At 36.7% G+C, this 20,169-nt stretch overlaps 1 protein-coding gene across 1 annotated transcript in view; it reads left to right on the top strand.

The window, feature by feature from the left end:
• The window catches only part of LOC103119990 (transmembrane serine protease 11E), a 40,903-nt gene extending 21,936 nt beyond the window's left edge, over positions 1–18,967 (top strand). Inside the window, exons 3-10 of the mRNA XM_060187816.1 lie at positions 4,519–4,640; positions 6,424–6,491; positions 7,493–7,656; positions 9,853–9,891; positions 12,114–12,288; positions 13,280–13,539; positions 14,127–14,269; positions 17,292–18,967. Of these exons, the coding sequence (XP_060043799.1) occupies positions 4,519–4,640; positions 6,424–6,491; positions 7,493–7,656; positions 9,853–9,891; positions 12,114–12,288; positions 13,280–13,539; positions 14,127–14,269; positions 17,292–17,453 (1,133 nt within the window). The 3' untranslated portion in view covers positions 17,454–18,967. The remainder of the gene's footprint in view (positions 1–4,518; positions 4,641–6,423; positions 6,492–7,492; positions 7,657–9,852; positions 9,892–12,113; positions 12,289–13,279; positions 13,540–14,126; positions 14,270–17,291) is intronic.
• Positions 18,968–20,169: the final 1,202 nt, after the last annotated feature.

Raw genomic sequence — 20,169 nt, 5'->3', positions numbered from 1 at the left:
TTTATTTATTGGCTAGAGACAGCTAGAAATTGAGAGGGAAAGGGGAAGAGAGATGCCTACAATACTGCTTCACCACTTGCAAATCTTTCCCCCTGCAGGTGGGGACTGGGGGCTTGAACTCGGGTCCTTGCACGCTGTGACATGTGCACTCAACTAGGTGTACCACCACCCAGCCCTGGCTCATCAACTTTTAATGCCTGAGGCTCTGTCGTCCTAGATTCAGTACCCACCACCATTAATAAGCCAGAGCTGATCAGTGCTTTGCTCTTACTCTCTGTATCTCACTAAAACAATGGCGATTTTTTTTATTCATTAATGGGCAATAATCAAGATTTATTTATTTATTTATTTATTTATTTATTTATTGTCATGGCCAGAGCTTCACCTCTCTGGCCCTCCAGTTACATTTTCCCTGAACAAAACAATCTAATCTTTTCAGATTGCAGAGTAGCATTTCATTAAATATATATCTTTTTGTCAGTCAGTGGGGAGTAAGGTTGTTTGTATACCTTGGCTATTGTGAACACTGCAGCTATGAACATAGGAGTGAACATGTTCATTTGATTCAGTGTCCCCATGTCCTATATGTCTAGAGAAGCATTACTAGAAAATAAGATATTTCTATTTTTATTTGTCTTAGAACTCTCCATAGTGTTTTCTAAAGGGCTGCCCCAAAGTGTATTATCAGCAGCAATATAACAGAGTTCCTTTTCCTCCCAGTCCTTGCCAACATTTGGCATTTCCTGTTTTGTTGATGTAGGCCATTCTTACAAGTGTGAGGTGGTATTTCATTGTGCATTGATTTTAATTTGAAATAACCCTAATTCACTGAAAGCCTGATAGCACAATAAACTAACGACACAAATGGTTTATATATGAATTCATTGCAATCCTAATCTGATAAACTAATTCTACAAATGGGTTGCAGAGAAGTAAACAGTACTATGTACTAGGATAAAAAAATTCTCCTAATGGTATGATATTGAATGAATGACTTTTCTTGTTATTTAAATCTGATCTTGGGACATTACTAAAGCTATTAAGGGGAGAAGCTATACTGATCAGGCTAATTATGGAGAGTTTCACCCTGTGGTAATCAGGCACTTCATTGTTAGATGGACCAAGAATCTGCTATGCTACTAAAAAGTCCCCAGGGTACTTAGAACTGTTCTTTCAGGGTATGCCTACTTTTCTGAAGCTTTCTTCTCTGCTTCAGATTTTTTTTTTTTTTTCTGTCAGGGTTATTGCTGGGGCTCTGTGCCTGTACCATGAATCCACTGCTCCTGGAGGCCATTTTCCCCCCTTTTGTTGCCCTTGTTGTTGTGGCCTTGTTGTGGTTATTATTGTTGTTGAAGACAGAGAGGGGGAGAGGAAGATAGACACCTGCAGACCTGCTTCACTGCCTGTGAACCGACTTCCTGCAGGTGGGGAGCCGGGGGCTGGAACCGGGATCCTTACAACCAATCGTTGCGCTTTGCGCCACATGCGCTTAACCCGCTGTGCTACCTACTACCCGACCCCCTGCTTCAGATTTTAGTTGACTCGACTATGACCCTCTCCCTTAGCGCTTAATGATCTGATGTTCAAACCTCTGTTATTTAAGAAGTTAATCACATGATCATTATTAACTTGGAAATTTGCAGAAGTTACTTTTCTGTAAAGGTAAGCAATAGTCTATAAATTGACCATTTTCTTCTATCAGTTGTCATGAATCCATAAGGTAGGTCATTTCTGCGTAACTTAAAAAAGTTATTTAAAGATTTTTTTAGGGGGATGGATAGAATTTGTCCACATGAAAATCATTAAATTTGGAGTATAAGCATTTTGATAATTTCTTTAGTTCATGTTTTTAAAAATAATATAGTATAGTTACAATAATTAATTCTATAGCCCTGTTTTGAACATTTAGAGTTCTACTATATTATAAACCTTGTTATTCCTCGTTGTGGATGCCTATGGTTTAAATTTCGTTCAATTAGCAAGATCCTGTCACACATTAGCTACTTAATTTAGGTTAGTGAGTGCTGGGGGAAAATCCTAGATAAATCTCATTTACATTATTTATTTTTGGGATACATTTTGGCTAGTCTGACTTCACAAAACATCCCTAGGTGTCTCATTAACTCAATAAGAGAAAAATGTCCTTACAACTTCTTTACTCTTTCTAAGCCAAATATGATAAGGCTTAAAAATCTCATTCATAGGCATATGATGAAAGCCTGGCAAGATTTTTCAACAACCTGTTCCTGTATCCCATTGTTTGTATAATCATCTGACTAACGTGGAATATACAATTCCACTACCCACAAAGCACACCTGAGTAAATAGCGGTTGTTGTAATGTGTGTCACTCTATTAGGGTGACTTGCCCTCTGGGGATATGAATTAATGACAGAGTGCACATAGCATATGAGTAGTCAATCTGGCACACCTAGATGATCAAACTAAAACAAGCAAATCTGCTACAAAAACAAAGAAAGAAGAGATCAGACTTGAACAAAATATCATTGGGTATAAAACCAAGAGCATCATACAATCATGGGTGACATTTGGAAGTGCAGCTTTTAGGGTTGTTTCACACTTTCCCTCTGACATGAAAAGAATAACAAAATGTAAATCTATAGTGAGGTACCCCCCATGACTAGAATGCTAAGAGGTGAATCTATTATGAACAACAGTACTTTTTTATTATTTTATTTTATTTTATTGTTTGCCTCCAGGGTTATTGCCGGGGCTCAGTGCCTGCACCATGAATCCACTGCTCCTGGAGGCCAATTTTTCCCCTTTTGTTGCCCTTGTTGTTGTAGCTTTGTTGTGGTTATTATTATTATTGTTGATGTCATTTGTTGTTGGATAGGATAGAGAGAAATGGAGAGAGGAGGGGAAGACAGAGAGGGGGAGAGAAAGACAGACACCTGTGGACCTGCTTCACCGCCTGTGAAGTGACTCCCCTGCAGGTGGGGAACCGGGGGCTCGAACTGGGATCCTTACTCTGGTCCTTGTGCCTGGTGCCACATGCGCTTAACCCGCTGTGCTACTGCCCGACCCCCTATTATAGGTGATAAAATCATAGTGTTGTTAGGATAATGTTAGTACACTTGTGTTCATCTTATTCTTCTTACATTTTTGTTAATATTTTTCAGCAACTATACATGCCATAAAATTCTGATAATTTCATGTATCCTACTATGTACCGGCCCTAGAACAAGGCCACATAACTTGCGGAGCACGACAGATAGCTGTGGGGGAGTCTCATGAATAGTGGAACAGTTTTGTGATGTCTCTCCTCTCTTCCTATCTAGCTCTTCTTTACTTTTCTCTGAAAAAAAAAAGTGGAAAGTTGTGTTGCAAAGGTTGTTTAGCAGTACTGCATAAGTTCAAGGGCCTGTTTCACTCCTCAACTCTACATAAAAAATAGAGATAGAATGAGAAGAGAGGAAAAAGAGGACAGAGTCCCATAAAAACCACATATAACTCTTGATCACCATTGCAGTCCTACTACTTGGCACAGAGTTTCTCCAGAAAAGGTGGTTGGTATTAACAGGCATTGAAGAACTATTTTTTAAATTCTGTTTACTTCATATAAAAGGTGGTTGAGGAAAAGATATGCTCATTAAACTATTCTGCAGGCCAAAAATGTGGACTATGTTAACTGGATATAGAACATGGAGACAGTGACTAAGGAAAGAGAAGCTAATTGTTGCAACTAATGAAGAAAATAATTATAATGACAAGGGGACCAGGCAAAATTGGGTAGTGTCCCAGGAATGTTATGCTAGATGGCAATTTAATCCTGTCTCATTTTCTTTCGCAGAGTTCTCATGGCCAGAATTAATGTGTGGTTTACAGCATTGAGAGAAATCGGCTTTGAAATATGAAATGGCATTTATTCTTGGGAAACACCTGCAGTCTTTCCTGTCTATATATTCAAATGGCATGACTTGCTGCCTCTTGTGGCTTAAGAATGGCTAATGCTTGAGTTATTAGCCCCCAGGTTAAGGACAGTGTTTGTATAATGTCTCAGCATTCTAAGCATTCCTTATAGCTTTTACACTCTAAATCTTGTGGTGATGAATATTTTTTTATCAGAATATTAATTCACAACAATGGAAGATGAAGTAAAATATTGATAGTACTTCCAAAGATAATATTATTTCTAAATCAGGAACACATTTTGTCAGTGTAGCAAAACCAAACTTTAAAAATCACCTTTTCTTTTTTTCAACTTTGGTATCACTTTATTTGATACTAAATAAAGTGACTTATGGGATTCTTGCAATAAAGGTACATGCTCACATTTCCCCCCAGGTGTCAGTACATTGCACCATATACCAACCTGTCAATAAAAAACGTTGTCATTCACTCTGAAATAACTAAAAAGCCCAGGCCAGGGTGATGGAGGTGATGACCTGTGGACTCCACTGCACATTCTTTTCTGTAACAGTTTTTTAACTATCAAGTTAAAAAATACATCTAATAAAAAAGTGTATGATGAATTTTTGTCTCTTTTCTTTTGTAGATCAAAGGAAGACGCACAATTACTATAGCACATTGTCATTTACAAGTGACAAATTATATGATGAGTTCGGAAAAGAAGCTTCTGAAAGTTTCACAGAAATGAGCCAAAAAATTGAATCAATGGTAAGTTTTTTCCCCCTCTACTTCAAGGACATTTCTGCCTCTTTCCATCAATTATTATTAGCAGCCTATCTTTAAAAAAATTTTTCTTTATTATTTTTTATTATATTTATTTATTTATTTATTGAATAGAGACAGCCAGAAATCGGGTGTGGGAGTGGGGGGTGATAGACAGACACCTGCAGCCCTGCTTCACCATTTGCAAAGCTTTCCTCCTGTAGGTGGGGACTGGGGGCTTGAAACCCAGTCCTTGTGCATTGTTACATGTGCGCTCAATCAGGTGTGCCATCACCCAGCCCAACAGCTTATCTTTGAAAGCATCCATTCAGCTAATACTGCCCATGTCTGTCAAATGCAAAAGGCTCTGTCTGAGAAATGTAAAACTCATGATACATGAGAATGAAGAAGTTTACCTCGCAGGGCTGATCCTGGTTACCTTCAGCCATTATTTCATGTTTTCTCCTATTCAAACTTCCTTAGCTAGTGCGATACTCTTGATTAGTAGACTCCTGAAGTTCTGGGAATGTGAGGGTGATGGAAAATATCTTTGTTTTGTCATACATGCCCCAAAGATATAAACTTAAGCAAGATACTACAGGACTGAAACTATTTCAGGAGAGTCATGAATCATTTTTAAAAATAATGAAACCATTGTAAATTCATGAATATTCATACCAATCCACAAGACATCAATATTTACTCTGAGAGAAGTCAGATATTTAATTTTTAAAAAAATTTTGAGTGTAATTATACTCACAAAACTTAGTGGTGAGTGTGGTGTGGAACTAGAAACTGAAATCTTACAATCTTGTAACCCACTATTAATCAAACACACACACACATAATGGAAAATCATTTATTTATTTATTTATATTTTTATTACTTGTTTAACCAGAGCACTGCTCAGCTCTGGCTTATAGGTGGTATGGGGGAATTGAACCTGGGACTCTGAAGCCTTAGGCACAAGAGCCTCTTTGTATAACTCTTATGCTATCTACCCCCACCCTAATTATTTATTTCTTATGAGTTCAGAGAGAGAAAGAGAGAGAGAGGAGAGGGGGGAGAGAATCCAGAGCAACATTCTAGAATATGTTGATAGGGATTTTAACCAGAAGCCTCAGGCATACAAGTCTACCAGTCTGAAGCATATCCTCAAATGGAGAACTAAATGTTTTAAAAAGTGGAAAAAATAGCAAGGGCCTGAATGATGGTTTATAATAATAGTCAAATCATTCAACCCTTAAACATAACTCAGACTGTAGAACATATAACCATAAAGTATGTCACTCCTTTTTACTGGCACAAAACTTCTGGTTTATTTTAGACCCGGTGTCTCAGTTCATGGTGGTCTTTCTGGAAGCACTTTACTTGCTTAATTGAGTACAGATTCTACCTGGATATCTAGTTATGTTAATAGGTTTGGTAGCCATGTGGCACCTAGAATGCACTAATTTTTACGACCTATCTCTCAGAGGAGCTATTTTATTTCTTATTTACCACAGTGTGTGAACATTTATTCTGGCTTTTCAAGAATCAGCTTAATCTCATTCTGTCCTTTTGGCCACATCAATACCCATTACTTATGTTCTCAAGTTCCTATAATACTCACGGCACAGTTCTCTTGAAATCACTGAGTACAGAAAGAGGTTCTCCAAGTTAAGGACATAGTGAAATGGTCAATGTTTTTAGCTTTTTAATTTTTGCTAAATGTCTTTAAGTATTGAATGAACTTTTAGAATTTCAGAAATTTGTTTTTACTAACATAGTTTGAATGTTTTTGGAACAGGTGAAAAATGCATTTCACAAATCTCCACTGAGGAGAGAGTTTGTCAAGTCTCACATTATCAAATTCAGGTATGATTCTTATATTTTTGTAAAATAATTAAATATTTAAGATATAAAACAAAGTTACACAGAAATGTGGATTAAATTTAAAATTTTATAGATAAAGTTGCCTTTAAAAATAAGATTCTAATTTATATTCCTATTTTTAGTTTATTGTGAGTAGGAATTGAAGCAGGATATAGTGAAATTCTCTTGGAAGCTGACCATTTGTGAAAAAGAGTGGCTAGAAAAGCTGACAGAAGGGAGTTGGGCTGTAGCGCAGTGGGTTAAGCACTGGTGGCGCAAAGCGCAAGAACCGGTGTAAAGATCCCGGTTCAAGCCCCCAGCTCCCCACCTGCAGGGGAGTCGCTTCACAAGCGGTGAAGCAGGTCTGCAGGTGTCTATCTTTCTCTCCCCCTCTCTGTCTTCCCCTCCTCTCTCCATTTCTCTCTGTCCTATCCAACAACAATGACATCAATGATGACTACAACAATAAAACAACAAGGGCAACAAAAGGGAATAAATAAATAATAAAAAATATTTTTTAAAAAAAGAAAAGCTGACAGAATGAGAAAGAGGAGTGAGTGAGAACTTCAAGGTAGTAACTCATTCAAATAACACAAGGCCAATTTATACTCTATGTTGAAAATTTGGGTCAACTTTCTAGAGGCTATTTAGGGGAAATCACTGCATTTAAGAGACTGAGAGTTAACTCTGAGGTGAGGTGTCTTTTTGTATCAATAATCAACCATATACTTAACTAGATTCTTTGATTGTAAGGGAGACCATGAGAACATTAGCTTACTGTTTGGAAGGATAGGCTAGAAGTTTTATATATGAGAAAAAGCAGGATTATAGAAGAAAACAAATTGAATCTTTCAAAATTAAATTTATGGCTCTGTTGTTGGTATTGTTAGTGTTCATGTGTTTCAAATGGATGATAAAGAAAAAAAAAGATTCTGATATTACCATAAATATTTCTCTAATGTGTATATATTAACCCTTATTTTATTTTTCTTTCTGGTTCACAGTCAAGAGGATCATGGGGTGTTGGCTCATATGCTGTTGATATTTAGATTTCGCTCTACTGAGGATATTGAAACCATAAATAAAAGGATTGAGAATATTCTACATGAAAAACTACAAGAGGCTGTAGGCCCCCCTCAGTTAAATCCAGAATCAGTTGAAATTAAAAGTAAGTTTACTTTAATTTTATCTCTTTTCCACAGACTGTCTCTGTGTTATACTTGGTCTAGGGTACTGATAACATGATTTTTTTCTTTTTCCTTATTGGGGGGATTAATGGTTTACAGTTGGTAGTAAAATACAGTAGTTGGTGTAACATTTCTCAGTTTTCCGCATAATGCACTAATCCTCCACCTAGGTCTTCCTCCACCATCAATAGAATTTTTTATATAAATTTTTATTCTTTTTATTTATTTTACCTTTTGTTACCCTTGTTTTCTTTTATTGTTGTGGTTATTATTGTTGCTATTGATCTCCTTGTTGTTGGATAGGACAGAGAGAAATGGAGAGAGGAGGAGAAGACAGAGAGGGGGAGATAAAGATAGACACCTGCAGACCTGCTTCACTGCCTGTGAAGTGACTCCCCTGCAGGTGGGGAGCCGGGGGCTCGAACCGGGATTCTTAAGCCGGTCCTTGCATTTTGTGCCACGTGCGCTTAACCTGCTATGCCTGACTCCCTAGAATTTTTTTTTTTATATATGTCTTTAGTTATGGAGACTTGTTATCAACAGAACATTTATTTGAGACAACTTTGGTCCTGACTCCCAATAAAGTCTGTAATAAATTCTTGGGTCTGAGTTATTTTACCATATTGGATTCTACACTTTGCATATCAAATCCATTTATTAAAGAAAAAAGCATTCTTGTTCCATTCACTTTATGTTCTGAAAATATGATGGCTGAGAAGGTTTATGCCATCTCTATATTTGCCTTCATATATTATTAACATACCTTATTATAACTTCTCACCTCGGGTTACTTACCAATAAAAATAATATATTAGTATTTATTTATGGTATATATTACAACTAGTTTGAGTCATCTGGGAGTTTTTTCTTTTTTTGTGTCTACAGGGTGATGAAACAGTCTTCATTACTAGAAAGTGAGAAACAGGAGATTCTCAGTAGAAATAAAGGTCTAGTCAAGAACTAAGCTGTATGCTAAGAACAGTACTAGTTTATAGAGACACTGTGAAGCCATGGAGATAGCTTAGTTAATGCTAGAGCACAGAATTTGCATGTCTAAAGTCACAGAATTATCAGATTCAATCCTTAGTACCACCATAAACTAGAGCTAAAATAAGCTCTTTTCTATATTTATGAAAAATTTTATAGTACTTTTAAAACTATATTATTATTATTATTTTTTTTTTTTACCAGAGCATTACTTAGCTTTGCTTTATGGTGGTGCTTGAGATTGAACCTGAGACTTTCGGCTCCTCAGGCTTGAGGATACATTTGCATAGCCAGTATGCTATATTCCCAGTCCCATAGTGCTGCTTTCTTTACCACCTAGATATACTATCTTAAAATGGAATGAAGTAGTACGTAAGTACTTCAAGTACGTAAGGCATTATTTAATCATTGGTGCTATTTTCTTTTTCTTTTCTTCTTTTTTTTTAAAGGAGAATCTGGTCTTTATGGAGTTATGTCATTTGTCAGACCTCTTTTAAGAAAGCACAAGATAATGCACACAGAGTTATGTCAAAATAAATAAGGAAAGTGTCTATATAGAAAGCCTGTGTGGAGACCAGGAGATAGCTCACCAGAGGGAAAGTGTATCTTCTTGGCATGCAATAGGCTCCACGTTTGAGTCCCTGCACAACCTGGGAGCACGAGAGACAGCACCAGTGGTCCTCTAATGGATGGTGGAACAGTATTGTGGTGTCTCTTTTTCTTTGTTTCTATACTGCAAGTACTCCATCACCGGGTCTTATGCCTTCATCCCCAATAGTTCTGAGTCAATCCTCCCAAGCAAAATGAGCTCCTTCATCAGTCATGGGCCTTCGAGTGGATTGAAGTTGTCGCTGTGGGTTGTGGGTTCTCTAAATCACTAAGTTCAGACCATTATGAATGTCAAATGGGCACTTAACAGGCAACTGCTGAGAATCTGGCTTGATTTTATTTTGGAGTCAACTCCCTTCCAAGAGAAGGTATTACTCAATAATTCCCCACATTACCTAGTCCACCCTTCTGTGGTGAGAAGGCCTCTTCCTGGACTCTGAGCAGCTTTGCCAAGGACAAATGAGAGCCTCAATGCACAGCAGCTCTAAGTGCAGTTCCAGCCCGTCCCTGAAGGCTGAATAGAGATGCCCACTGGTCCTATTTTGACCCTGTTCAAGTCACTGTATTTTTCTGTTTTTCAGAAATCAACAAGACAGAAACAGACAACTTTCTGAACAGCTGTAAGTTTAATGTATCTATTAAATTTCATTGCATGCACACAAAAAGCTACCACTGCATTATTTAGGCTAACTTTGGTATTACAGAGTCAGAATAAAGTTTCATTGATCAGTACACAGCTCATGCTGCTCTATCTTTTATCTGAGACACCTTTCATTACTGAAGAGAACTAACTTGGAGAGCTTTGTAGTGGATACATGGGTGCCTATGGCAGATATGTTGTGGAAATTGTACAGCTGCTAAAGAAGAGACACAATACTACTTCTGAATGTTCTGATTGCAGATATCAATGAGAAATTGCTTTGAAAGTTTTCTAAAGATTAGATAAAAAGTAATCTCTGTGGGGGGCATTTTGAGCTAGAGTTAGAATTGTTTTTATTTTAAATTTATTTTTATTTATTTATTATGGGAAGAGGAGATAGAGAGGAAGAGAGACAGAGAGACACCTGCAGCCCTGCTTCACCACTCACGAAGCTTTCCTCCTGCATATGGGGACTAGGGGTTTGAACCTGTGTCCTTCTGCACTATAATGTGAGTGTTTAATCAGGCGTACCACTGTCTGGTCTCACTAGAGTTAAAATTGTTACTTTATACTAAACAAAGTCTTCTTTTTTTCTTCTCAAGATTTTATTTATTTATTTATTTATTTATTTATGAGAAAGATAGGAGGAGAAAGGAAGAACCAGACAGCACTCTGGCACATGTGCTTTCGGGGATTGAACCCGGGACCTCATGCTTGAGAGTCCAAAGCTTTATCCACTGCACCACCTCCCAGACCACCTAAACAAAATCTTCTTGATGTTATTATGGTAGATGAAGACCAAGATGAAGTTGTATTATATCATGGAGAAATCATAGAAGATCCAGATACACAGATCTATTTTTTAAAAGTATAGACTTGGACCTATTTTCCTTCCTCTAAAACAGAGTACCTCAGCATGATTGAGAAAATACTTTTGACACAGTATCAGTGCATACTAATCTTTTTATCTTGGAAGAGAAGAGGAACTATATTCACCAGCTTAGAGTGTTGGTTAATTCACATGCTAACTAAACATCCTTGAAGGATAATCCTAGGCCTAAGCAGAAAATATCATTGTCAAAGGTGTATAATTAGGAACCTTACCATGTGCTGGTGCTTTGTTAGGCAATAGGAGTATAAAAATGAATGAGCTATTATCCCTGTCTAAAGCAGCTCATATTCTAATGGGACCTGATATGTGGGTCTAACACATAAATAAAATGCTAAAACAACAGTTCTCAAAGATCAGTTTCAGTGGGGGCAGGCAGTAGCACACCTGGTTAAGAGCACATGGTACTACTACAAGGATATGCACAAGGACCCGGGTTCAAGCCCCCACTCCCCACCTGCAGGAGGAAAGCTTCATGAGTGGTGAAGAGGGTCTGCAGGTGTCTTTCTCTCTCTCTTTCTCTGTCCCCCCATTCTCTCTGAATTTCTCTCTTTCGTATCTAGTAAAAAAAATTTTTTTAAAGAAAAAGAAAAAAATGGTCACCAGGAGCAGTAGATTTGTAGTGCCAGCACCAAGTCCCAGGGAGTGGAGGCAAAAAAAAAAAAAAAAAAAAAAGAGCAATTTTAGCCCTCAAATGAACATGCTCCACTGTGGCATTTTCTGCTACAGTGACTGTGCACGAACAATCATCCAGACTCCACAGCTAAGAGTGGGACTAGGTGGTAGTGCACCTGGTTGAGTGCATAAGTTACTATGTGCAAGTACCTGGGTTCAAGTCCCCAGTCCCCAACTGCAGTGGAAAAGTTTTTCTAGCAGTGAGGCAATGCTGCAGAAGTCTCTTTTTATCTCTCCCTCTTTATCTTTCTTTTTTCCCTTGATTTCTCTGTCTCTATCCAATTAATAAAAAAATAGAAATACCTAGTCCAAAAAAATCTTGCCAATGTTGAGAAACCCTGTAACACAAAATACTGACTAGTGTGAATATGTATATTAGATAGATACTTACATATCTAAATAGTGTTGTTATTATTCCCAGACATCAATAAAGTCTTAGCACTCAAGAAAAACTAATGATAAATCTAAATCATACAAGATGGCTAACAGCTTAATAGTTGAAACACTACAGTTTAAGAAATGTTAAGAACAAAAAAAGTGTCTGGTATTATTATGGCACAACGTATAAGGACTCTGGAACTCAGTAATGCAATCTGATACCTGACAACAACTGCTAACTAATACATCTTCTTTGGCAGGCTGTGGGACACGAAGAAGCAAAGCAAGACAGAGTGTCAGGATTGTTGGTGGGACAGAGGTGGAAGAAGGTGAATGGCCTTGGCAAACTAGCCTGCAGTGGGATGGGGCCCATCGCTGTGGAGCAACTTTAATTAATGACACATGGCTTGTGAGTGCTGCTCACTGCTTTAGACGGTAAGTCCCTAATCTAATGACCGAGAGTAAGCAAAGTGCATGGAGTTGGGCAGGCTGGAAATACCTTGTGAAGTGTGAAAGATGGGTTTAGTATTAAGTATAGCTAATGCTATATCACAAAGAGTGTGGGAGACTCATAAAACTAAGTAAGAGACTTCACAGTCTGGAATTGGGAAAGGAACCAAGGTCTGTGTAGATAAATTATTCACTGGTAGAAACACAATAATTTTATCAAAGGAAGCAAGGATTTTAAAAGTTTATCTTTGTACTTTGAGCTTTATGCCAAAAGCAACATCTTTCTGCTACATTACCTTCTCACAACCCTTTCTTTGATACTGTCAAGGCTCTACCACTCCAGGCTGACTTTTTCAGACAGAAAGACAGAGAAATGAAGGGAGAGAGGGAGAGACACTATAACACCACCATCAGCCAGAGCTGAGCTCTAGTCTTACTCTCTCCCCACCCCCTAAAATAGAAAATAAATAAAATATTTTTTAAAAGAAAGGGAAATAGGGTATCGGGCAGTAGCACAGCGGTTAAGTGCAGGCAGCGCAAAGCGCAAGGACCGGCACAAGGATCCCGGTTCAAGCCCCTGGCTCCCCACCTGCAGGGGAGTCACTTCACAGGCAGTGAAGCAGGTCTGCAGGTGTCTATCTTTCTCTCCCCCTCTCTGTCTTCCCCTTCTCTCTCCATTTTTCTCTGTCCTATCTAACAACGAAGACATCAATAACAACAACAATAATAATTACAACAATAAAAAAACAAGGGCAACAAAAAGGGAAAATGAATAAATAAATATTTAAAAAAGTCTTTTAAAAAAGGAAGACAGACTAGCATTTCTACCTGATGCAATCCCCAATCCTATTCTCAAGTTAGAGAATTAAAATTAAAATTAAAAAAGAAACATACTGATGGCTACAAGCTAAATTATATAGATTGTGCACTTGGTAGCATGGTAAAGTGGAATTTGTTCTTCATACTTTTTCTCCAGCTATACTGACCCAACCAGATGGACTGCTTCCTTTGGAGTAACAGTAAGGCCTCCCAAAATGAAACATAACGTCCGGAGGATAATTGTCCATGAGAAATACAAATACCCATCACATGACTATGACATTGCACTTGTAGAGCTTTCTAAACCTGTTTCCTACACAAATGTTGTCCATAAAGTTTGTCTCCCCGATGCATCGCATGAATTCCACCCAGGTGATGAGATGTTTGTAACAGGGTTTGGAGCACTGCAAAATGATGGTAAGCATCAAAATATCTCAATTATAGTCATTCAATTTAGCATTTCACAGCTTCTAAAGAATCGGATTTTCATTATATAAAAATATACTTGTTAGCTGATCCTATAGACCATGTGGACTCAGTCACATGTCATATGAACCTGTGGCCTAAATCACTTAGACGCCTCCACACCTTGTGCTATTATCAAGAACATCACTACCACTGTAACTTAAACAGTGCTCACTCTGGTGTTTGAATGAGTAAATTGTATTGTGGAGAGATGTAAGCTATGGAATTTACCATGTAAGAGATAGAGGGTTACTAATATTTACCCATTGGTGAAGCTCTGAGAATCATAAAACCACCTCCCCCTACTGAAATCATCTTCCTAACTGAACAATGGAATGGAAATTACTCAAATAATGTGAGGTTCTTAACTAAATATCTGCCTTTCTTTTTAAAACTGTTAGAAAATATAACTGTACCTAGGAAAAAAATTTCAGGTTCTATATTGATATACTATCATATGGTCATAAAATAGTTTTTTAAGTTTGTGAAATATGTGTGTGTACTTATAATTATAAATATAAATACTGTTTTTCCTCTAGGTTACAGCCAAAATCATCTTCGGCAAGTGCAAGTAGACCTCATACCCACTGACATCTGCAATGAACTTCAAATTTATAATAATGCCATAACTCCTAGAATGGTATGTGCTGGCTACTTGAAGGGAAGAAGAGATGCATGTCAGGTAAAGTTGTCTAACAAGTTAGTATACTGATTCATTTTTCTTTGACCTTTCTTGAAATTACTTTAGATTTACAGGAAGTTGCATATTGAGGACAAAGGGATCACAGGTACCCTCCACTCAATTTTCTCTAAATAGTTACATCTCATCTAACTGCAGGGCAATGTAAAAGCTAGGAATTGGATATTAGTACAAATGAGTGCAAATCATTTTATGTTCTTTTGTCATATGCATATGAATTTGTGTAAGCACCACTGCAGTTGAGAACTATTTCATCATCACAAAGACCCCTGATTACTAAAAGTAGCATTCCTTCCTCCCCACTGGTGAGCATTCTCCCGTCACTAAAACAGCTAGCACTAACAAGTTCTCCATTTCTATAATTTCAGAGAATGCTATAAAAATTGCATCATACAGTAACTTTAAACTTCCGGTTTATCTTTTAGTCCTTTTTGACTATCGCTTTGTAGAAAAATATTGTCAAGTACATACAACATACATGAAACTTAAACAGTACTACTTGTTTAAGGGAGTACAGAACAAAAATAACCATTATAGTTTTCACAAAATCTTAAAGACATCTTGGTTACATTTTGCATATGGCCATTTTGCAAATTATGTTTAGAGACTTAAATCTTCTGTATCTGGTCTCTAGTATCTGATCTGATACTAAGGGCTGGGGAGGCACTGCACTGTCTTATTTGCCTTTGACACCAGAGTGGCAGAGAGGTTCCTTCTGAGGGGAGCAGTTTGTTACTTATTTCTCCCTTTATGATCTCCGTCTTCATGAACCCCAGCACTGCTAGAGCTGTGACTCATCACCACTAGGTGGCAGACTGTACTCTCCAGCTGATCAGCATGGGGCAAGCAGAGGGGGGATTTGTTATTGGTTACCACCAGGTTTGTGACTCACCAAGAGCTTCTCTGTCACCAAGATGGGGCGGGGTATTGGGATTCATTGTATCTGGACAGCAGAGGAAGACTAAGCATCCTATTTGACCTTTGCTGGTAGAAGACTGGGATGTGGCCTTAGTCATTTTCTGTGTTTGACTAGAATAAGATGATGTGGTCGGGGCCGAGTGGTGGCACATCTGGTTGAGCACACATGTTACAGTGTGCAAGGGCCCAGGTTCAAGCCCCCAGTCCCCATCTGCAGGGGGAAAGCTTCAGAAGCAGTGAAGCAGGGCTGCAGGTGTCTCTGTCTCTCCCTCTCTATCTCTCCCTCCTCAATTTCTGGCTGTCTCTGTCCAATAATAAAGACAATTTTAAAAAAAAAGTTTGAAAAAAGACTCCATAAGAAAAGCTAATATTAAAAAACTAGAGGGGTCTTAGAGTAGAGAAAAGAAGGTAGCAGAAACTATATCAAAGAAATAATTAATTTAAAAAATAATGATATGGTCTGAAAGTTTTCTGATTTCCTAAGTTACCCTCTTAGATTGATTAAAGAAAGGAAGGTTTTTTTTTTTTTTGCGGGGGGGGCGGGATATTCTCTCATCTGCACCTGTTGACAGGTTACCGGTTTGCTGATTATGTCAGCTTCCTGGAAAGGAGGGTGAGTGAAGCAAAAGAGGAAACCTAGGGAGGACACTGCTGTGTCATTTGCTTGAGTCACTAGGTTCCCGGTATACTTAACTTCTTTCTGCCTTTCAGGATATTTTAGAATTTGCATTATTTCCAGTGCCTATGATTTTAAAGTCTGTATTTACCTTGTAAAAAAATTAAGTAAGTCTTTTTACTCTTAATTCAAAGTATTGACAGCTTTTTGAGGCTTGATTTTGCTTTTTCAATACATAGGCTGTACTGTCACTGTCATGACTTTTCCAGACATGAGTATTTATGCATCAACACTGCTAATGAAATCTTGGAGGGGCCAATAATTTATACCCTATGCAGCTGTCTCTGACACCTTATACCTCATTCCCATGCACTTTGTCTTCCTTGAAGTTTGGGCTTAAATTATAAAATGATTTGTTTTCAATTAGCTCCTGGTGGTACTTGTTACTTCTAGAAGCAGTTTTAGGTTTTTTGATGATAAAGTCATATTTCAACATTCTTTTTTACATCTCCTACCACATATGAGAATAGATACTTGTTGGTTAATTGAATGAAATTTTATAAAACCCTATATAAAACAGTAAAAATGTTATTTTTTTTATGAACAAAAGATACTTCATAGGAAAGCTATGCCACTATATTCAAGAATTCAAGTTCTGACGTGAATCAAATCAATTACTTAATTTCTTTGCATTTTAGTTTCCCTGTTGCAAAAATGGGAGAAATTGAATCTAGATCCATGTTTTAGTGCTTAATTATATTAATTGGTGAGATAAACTATTCAGTAAGCATTTTATTGGACACTCAGTTTATGATCCCAGAGATTTTGGGGGAGTGATCAGCCAATAGCTTTTATTGTAATCTCTTTAAAGAGACAGACCTCTGGATTCCACAACTAAAAATGATTATAAGTTGTGGTTTGCACATTTACTAAGCTCTGTATTGTGCTAGGCTCTGTGATAAGCATTTTACCATCGTTTTACAATAACCTTCAAAATAAACATCAGAGGTAGATATTATTAGGAGCATTACAAATCAGTAAATTAAAGGTTTCAGTCAGGTTGGAGGGACCAGCCTTGAGATTTCAGTCTAGATGTCTGACCTTAATATTCATTCTCTGTATGAATAGTAAACTATCATTCTTCTGAGAGCTATGTAATATAATCAGTAGAGCTATGTAATACAACCATATTTTGTCCTATGTACCAGATAAGTGAAAAATACTATTCTCCAATGAGATAAAGCCTTTAAGTTCAGTGTACTGAACCCTAGGGTTAAGCCAGTTCTCCTAATATAAGCTCCTCCTTTATTTGAATATCTGACGTATATGAAGGTAGTTGCATGTGTTAAAACATACTGAAGACTTTTGAATCCTGATCCTTTCATTACAAATGTTAGGAAATTAGTAAATTCCTTTGAAATAAAGTATCAAATGGAATTATTAACTTTTAATCTCTCCCTTCTCCTTTAGGGTGATTCTGGAGGACCACTGGTTAGTTCAGATGCTAGAGACATCTGGTACCTTGTTGGAATTGTGAGCTGGGGAGAGGAATGTGGGCAACCTAACAAGCCTGGTGTTTACACACGAGTGACTGCCTTCCGAGACTGGATAGCTTCCAAAACTGGTATCTAAGAGAACAAAAAACCCGAGTGGAATGGAACTCATATTTGTGTATTGACCTTTCTCAGAGATCCAGAACTACAGAAGTCTTACAGATTACTGAGAACTAACTAATTGGTCTACCCAATGTGCATATTTCCTTAGCACTCTTCTACATATAAACATTTTATTTCTGCCAGATGAATTCTGTTCCAATTTGAATTTACTTTATTTTCTAGACAATTTCAGCCATTTATTAACATACATTTCTTGTGCATTTGTACAATTTAAAGTGACCCCTTCCTTCATTTCTCCACCTTCTCTAATCTCAGTAAATATCTACTTTCAAGGTATGGAGCAAAAAGTGAAAACAAACATAAAGAAGGAGAAACAAAATCTGTCCTATCTGTAAACATAAAAATATCTGTTTATTTTCCCCAAGGGCAATGAAGAAATGATTATACTTACTATAAAAGTTGGAACAGGCAGAATATCAAGTACTTCATAAAGAAAAGTGAGCTAAGAAAATAAGAAAAACTAAGATAAGACTTTATTTTCATTTCCAACATCTATAGAAATAAATGTAGAGAAGATTCTGATTTCTTGTGAACTACAATGATTATATAAACTATATAATATAGTTGCTTTAAGTTAAAAATGATATTTAACAGTACATTGTTGAGGCTATCAATATATGATAATCATTATTACTACTATTATTTGCTTTACATTATAATATGAAAATCCACGAGAAAGAGGAAGATGAGGACATGTCACCAGTCAATTTATTTTAGAGTATGAGACTGGATTAAAAATTAATTTAAAACCAATAAGCATGTTTTATATAGTAAGATCTTTATATGATTGAGTAGAGGAGGATGAGTAGAGAGTAAAACTAAATTACTGAAAGGAATTGAATTATCTTCAAGCACTAGTATAAATTACATTTAAAGTTTTCCCAAAATGTCAAACATTGAAAGATTCTCAAGTACAGAGGCTAGCGTCCTGTTTTAGCAGGCAAGTGAAGGTACAATTCATACTTCGATTTTGAGATAATTCCAGATCTTCCTCTACTGTTGTATCCCAGTCCACTGTTGGACCTTGGGCCTAAAATCTTGGTTCAGATGAGAACGCTGATATGCTGGAAGTCTCCTTTCTGCTACATCTAGTGTGGCACTGAATACGAAAATTGGAGAAAAGTCAAATACTAGTCATCTTCATAATTTTAGTTTTCATAATTTACTACTGTGTGTAAGGAACACAGCATTACAGTGATCTAGGCCATTATGAGGTTAGGATTACTGTCATGTCATAGGCACTTAAATGATGAGATTTCACAATATTTTTCTCACTGTACGCAGATATCTACAAGGTCTATACTATATCATACTCACTTTGAAAAATATGACTTTATTGACCCGAATAACATTGGTATGTAAACTGATAAATTTTTAGATTCTTGTTTAAAATAAGAAATAAAAACAGACATGAGATTAACTGTTAAATATTTCATATGGAGCATTTTTGTTCCACAAAGCGAAAGTATTTTTAAAAAAATCAAAGTGGAGGTTAACTGATGATTTTCTTATTGAGATAAAGTTGTTTCGAATTATTGTATATGTTTTGGGAGTCCAGTTTCATACAAATGATGAATTTTAAAGCAAAGACTAAAGCAAATAATTCTGAGAGCTTATGAATTCCTCATCCTGCTACATTATAATGAACTAACTTGGAGGTGAAAGTGTTTTGCAGACACCGATCTTGGTGAGAGGAAAAACTGTACCCATGTGCCAACAACTATACTGTAAACCATTCACCTCCCAATAAAAATAAAATAAAATAAAAATCCTTGTTTCAGTATATTCCACAGTCAGGCCTCTAGGTGGTGCCCACACACTATAGGAAGATAAAGAGAAGAACCACCTTTTACATAAGGATTTTGTAAAGCCAAATAATAATAATAGAAATTATATTTTCTTTTATAAAATTATCTTTATTTATTTATTGGATAGAAACACCCAGAAACCGAGGTGGGAGGGGGAGGTAGAGAGGGAGAAAAACAGAGAGATACCTGTAGCCCTGTTTCACCACTTGCAAAGCTTTCCCCCTGCAAGTGAGGGAAGTTATATTTTCAAAAACAGTTTTCTGGAGTTGTGATTTCAAATTAAGATCTATGATGGTTGGCTTGAGAAACTACTTCAGTAAACTAGAAGATCTAAAGAAACACTGTTTTGGTCTTAAAAAAGTTTTATCAAGGAGATTTTTATTGTCTTTTCCCACTTCAGCAGAATGTCCTGTATATAGTCATTTTTAAATTGATATTGTTAAATGACTCTTTTATTTGTGTATTATGCAGAAAATGGAACATTACTACTGTTTACATATTGAATTTAAGAAGAAATCACAGATTTTGAACTGTGTAACTTATGCTATTTAAGTACTCTAAGTCTGAATATTCACCTATTTTCCTTAAATCAGGGGTAGTGAAATCTACCTCACATGACTGGTGCAGGGATTTAAAATAAGATAAAGTTTGAAAATGCTTATTCATATTTCTTTGAACAGTAAGTATTCAAGTGATGGTTACTATCAACTATTGGTATAATGAAAATTACAATAAAAAGTTTTATTTTAAATAATACTTAATTATAATAGATTTATTAAAGATTTTTAAAAATATTTTATTTATTTAATAGATAGAGACATAGAGAAGTTGAGAGGGGGAAGGGAGATAGAAAGAGAAACCTGC

The sequence above is a fragment of the Erinaceus europaeus genome, chromosome 3 (genome assembly GCF_950295315.1).
Source record: "Erinaceus europaeus chromosome 3, mEriEur2.1, whole genome shotgun sequence".
Lineage (NCBI taxonomy): Eukaryota > Metazoa > Chordata > Mammalia > Eulipotyphla > Erinaceidae > Erinaceus > Erinaceus europaeus.
This window is presented reverse-complemented; position numbering and strand designations above follow the sequence as displayed.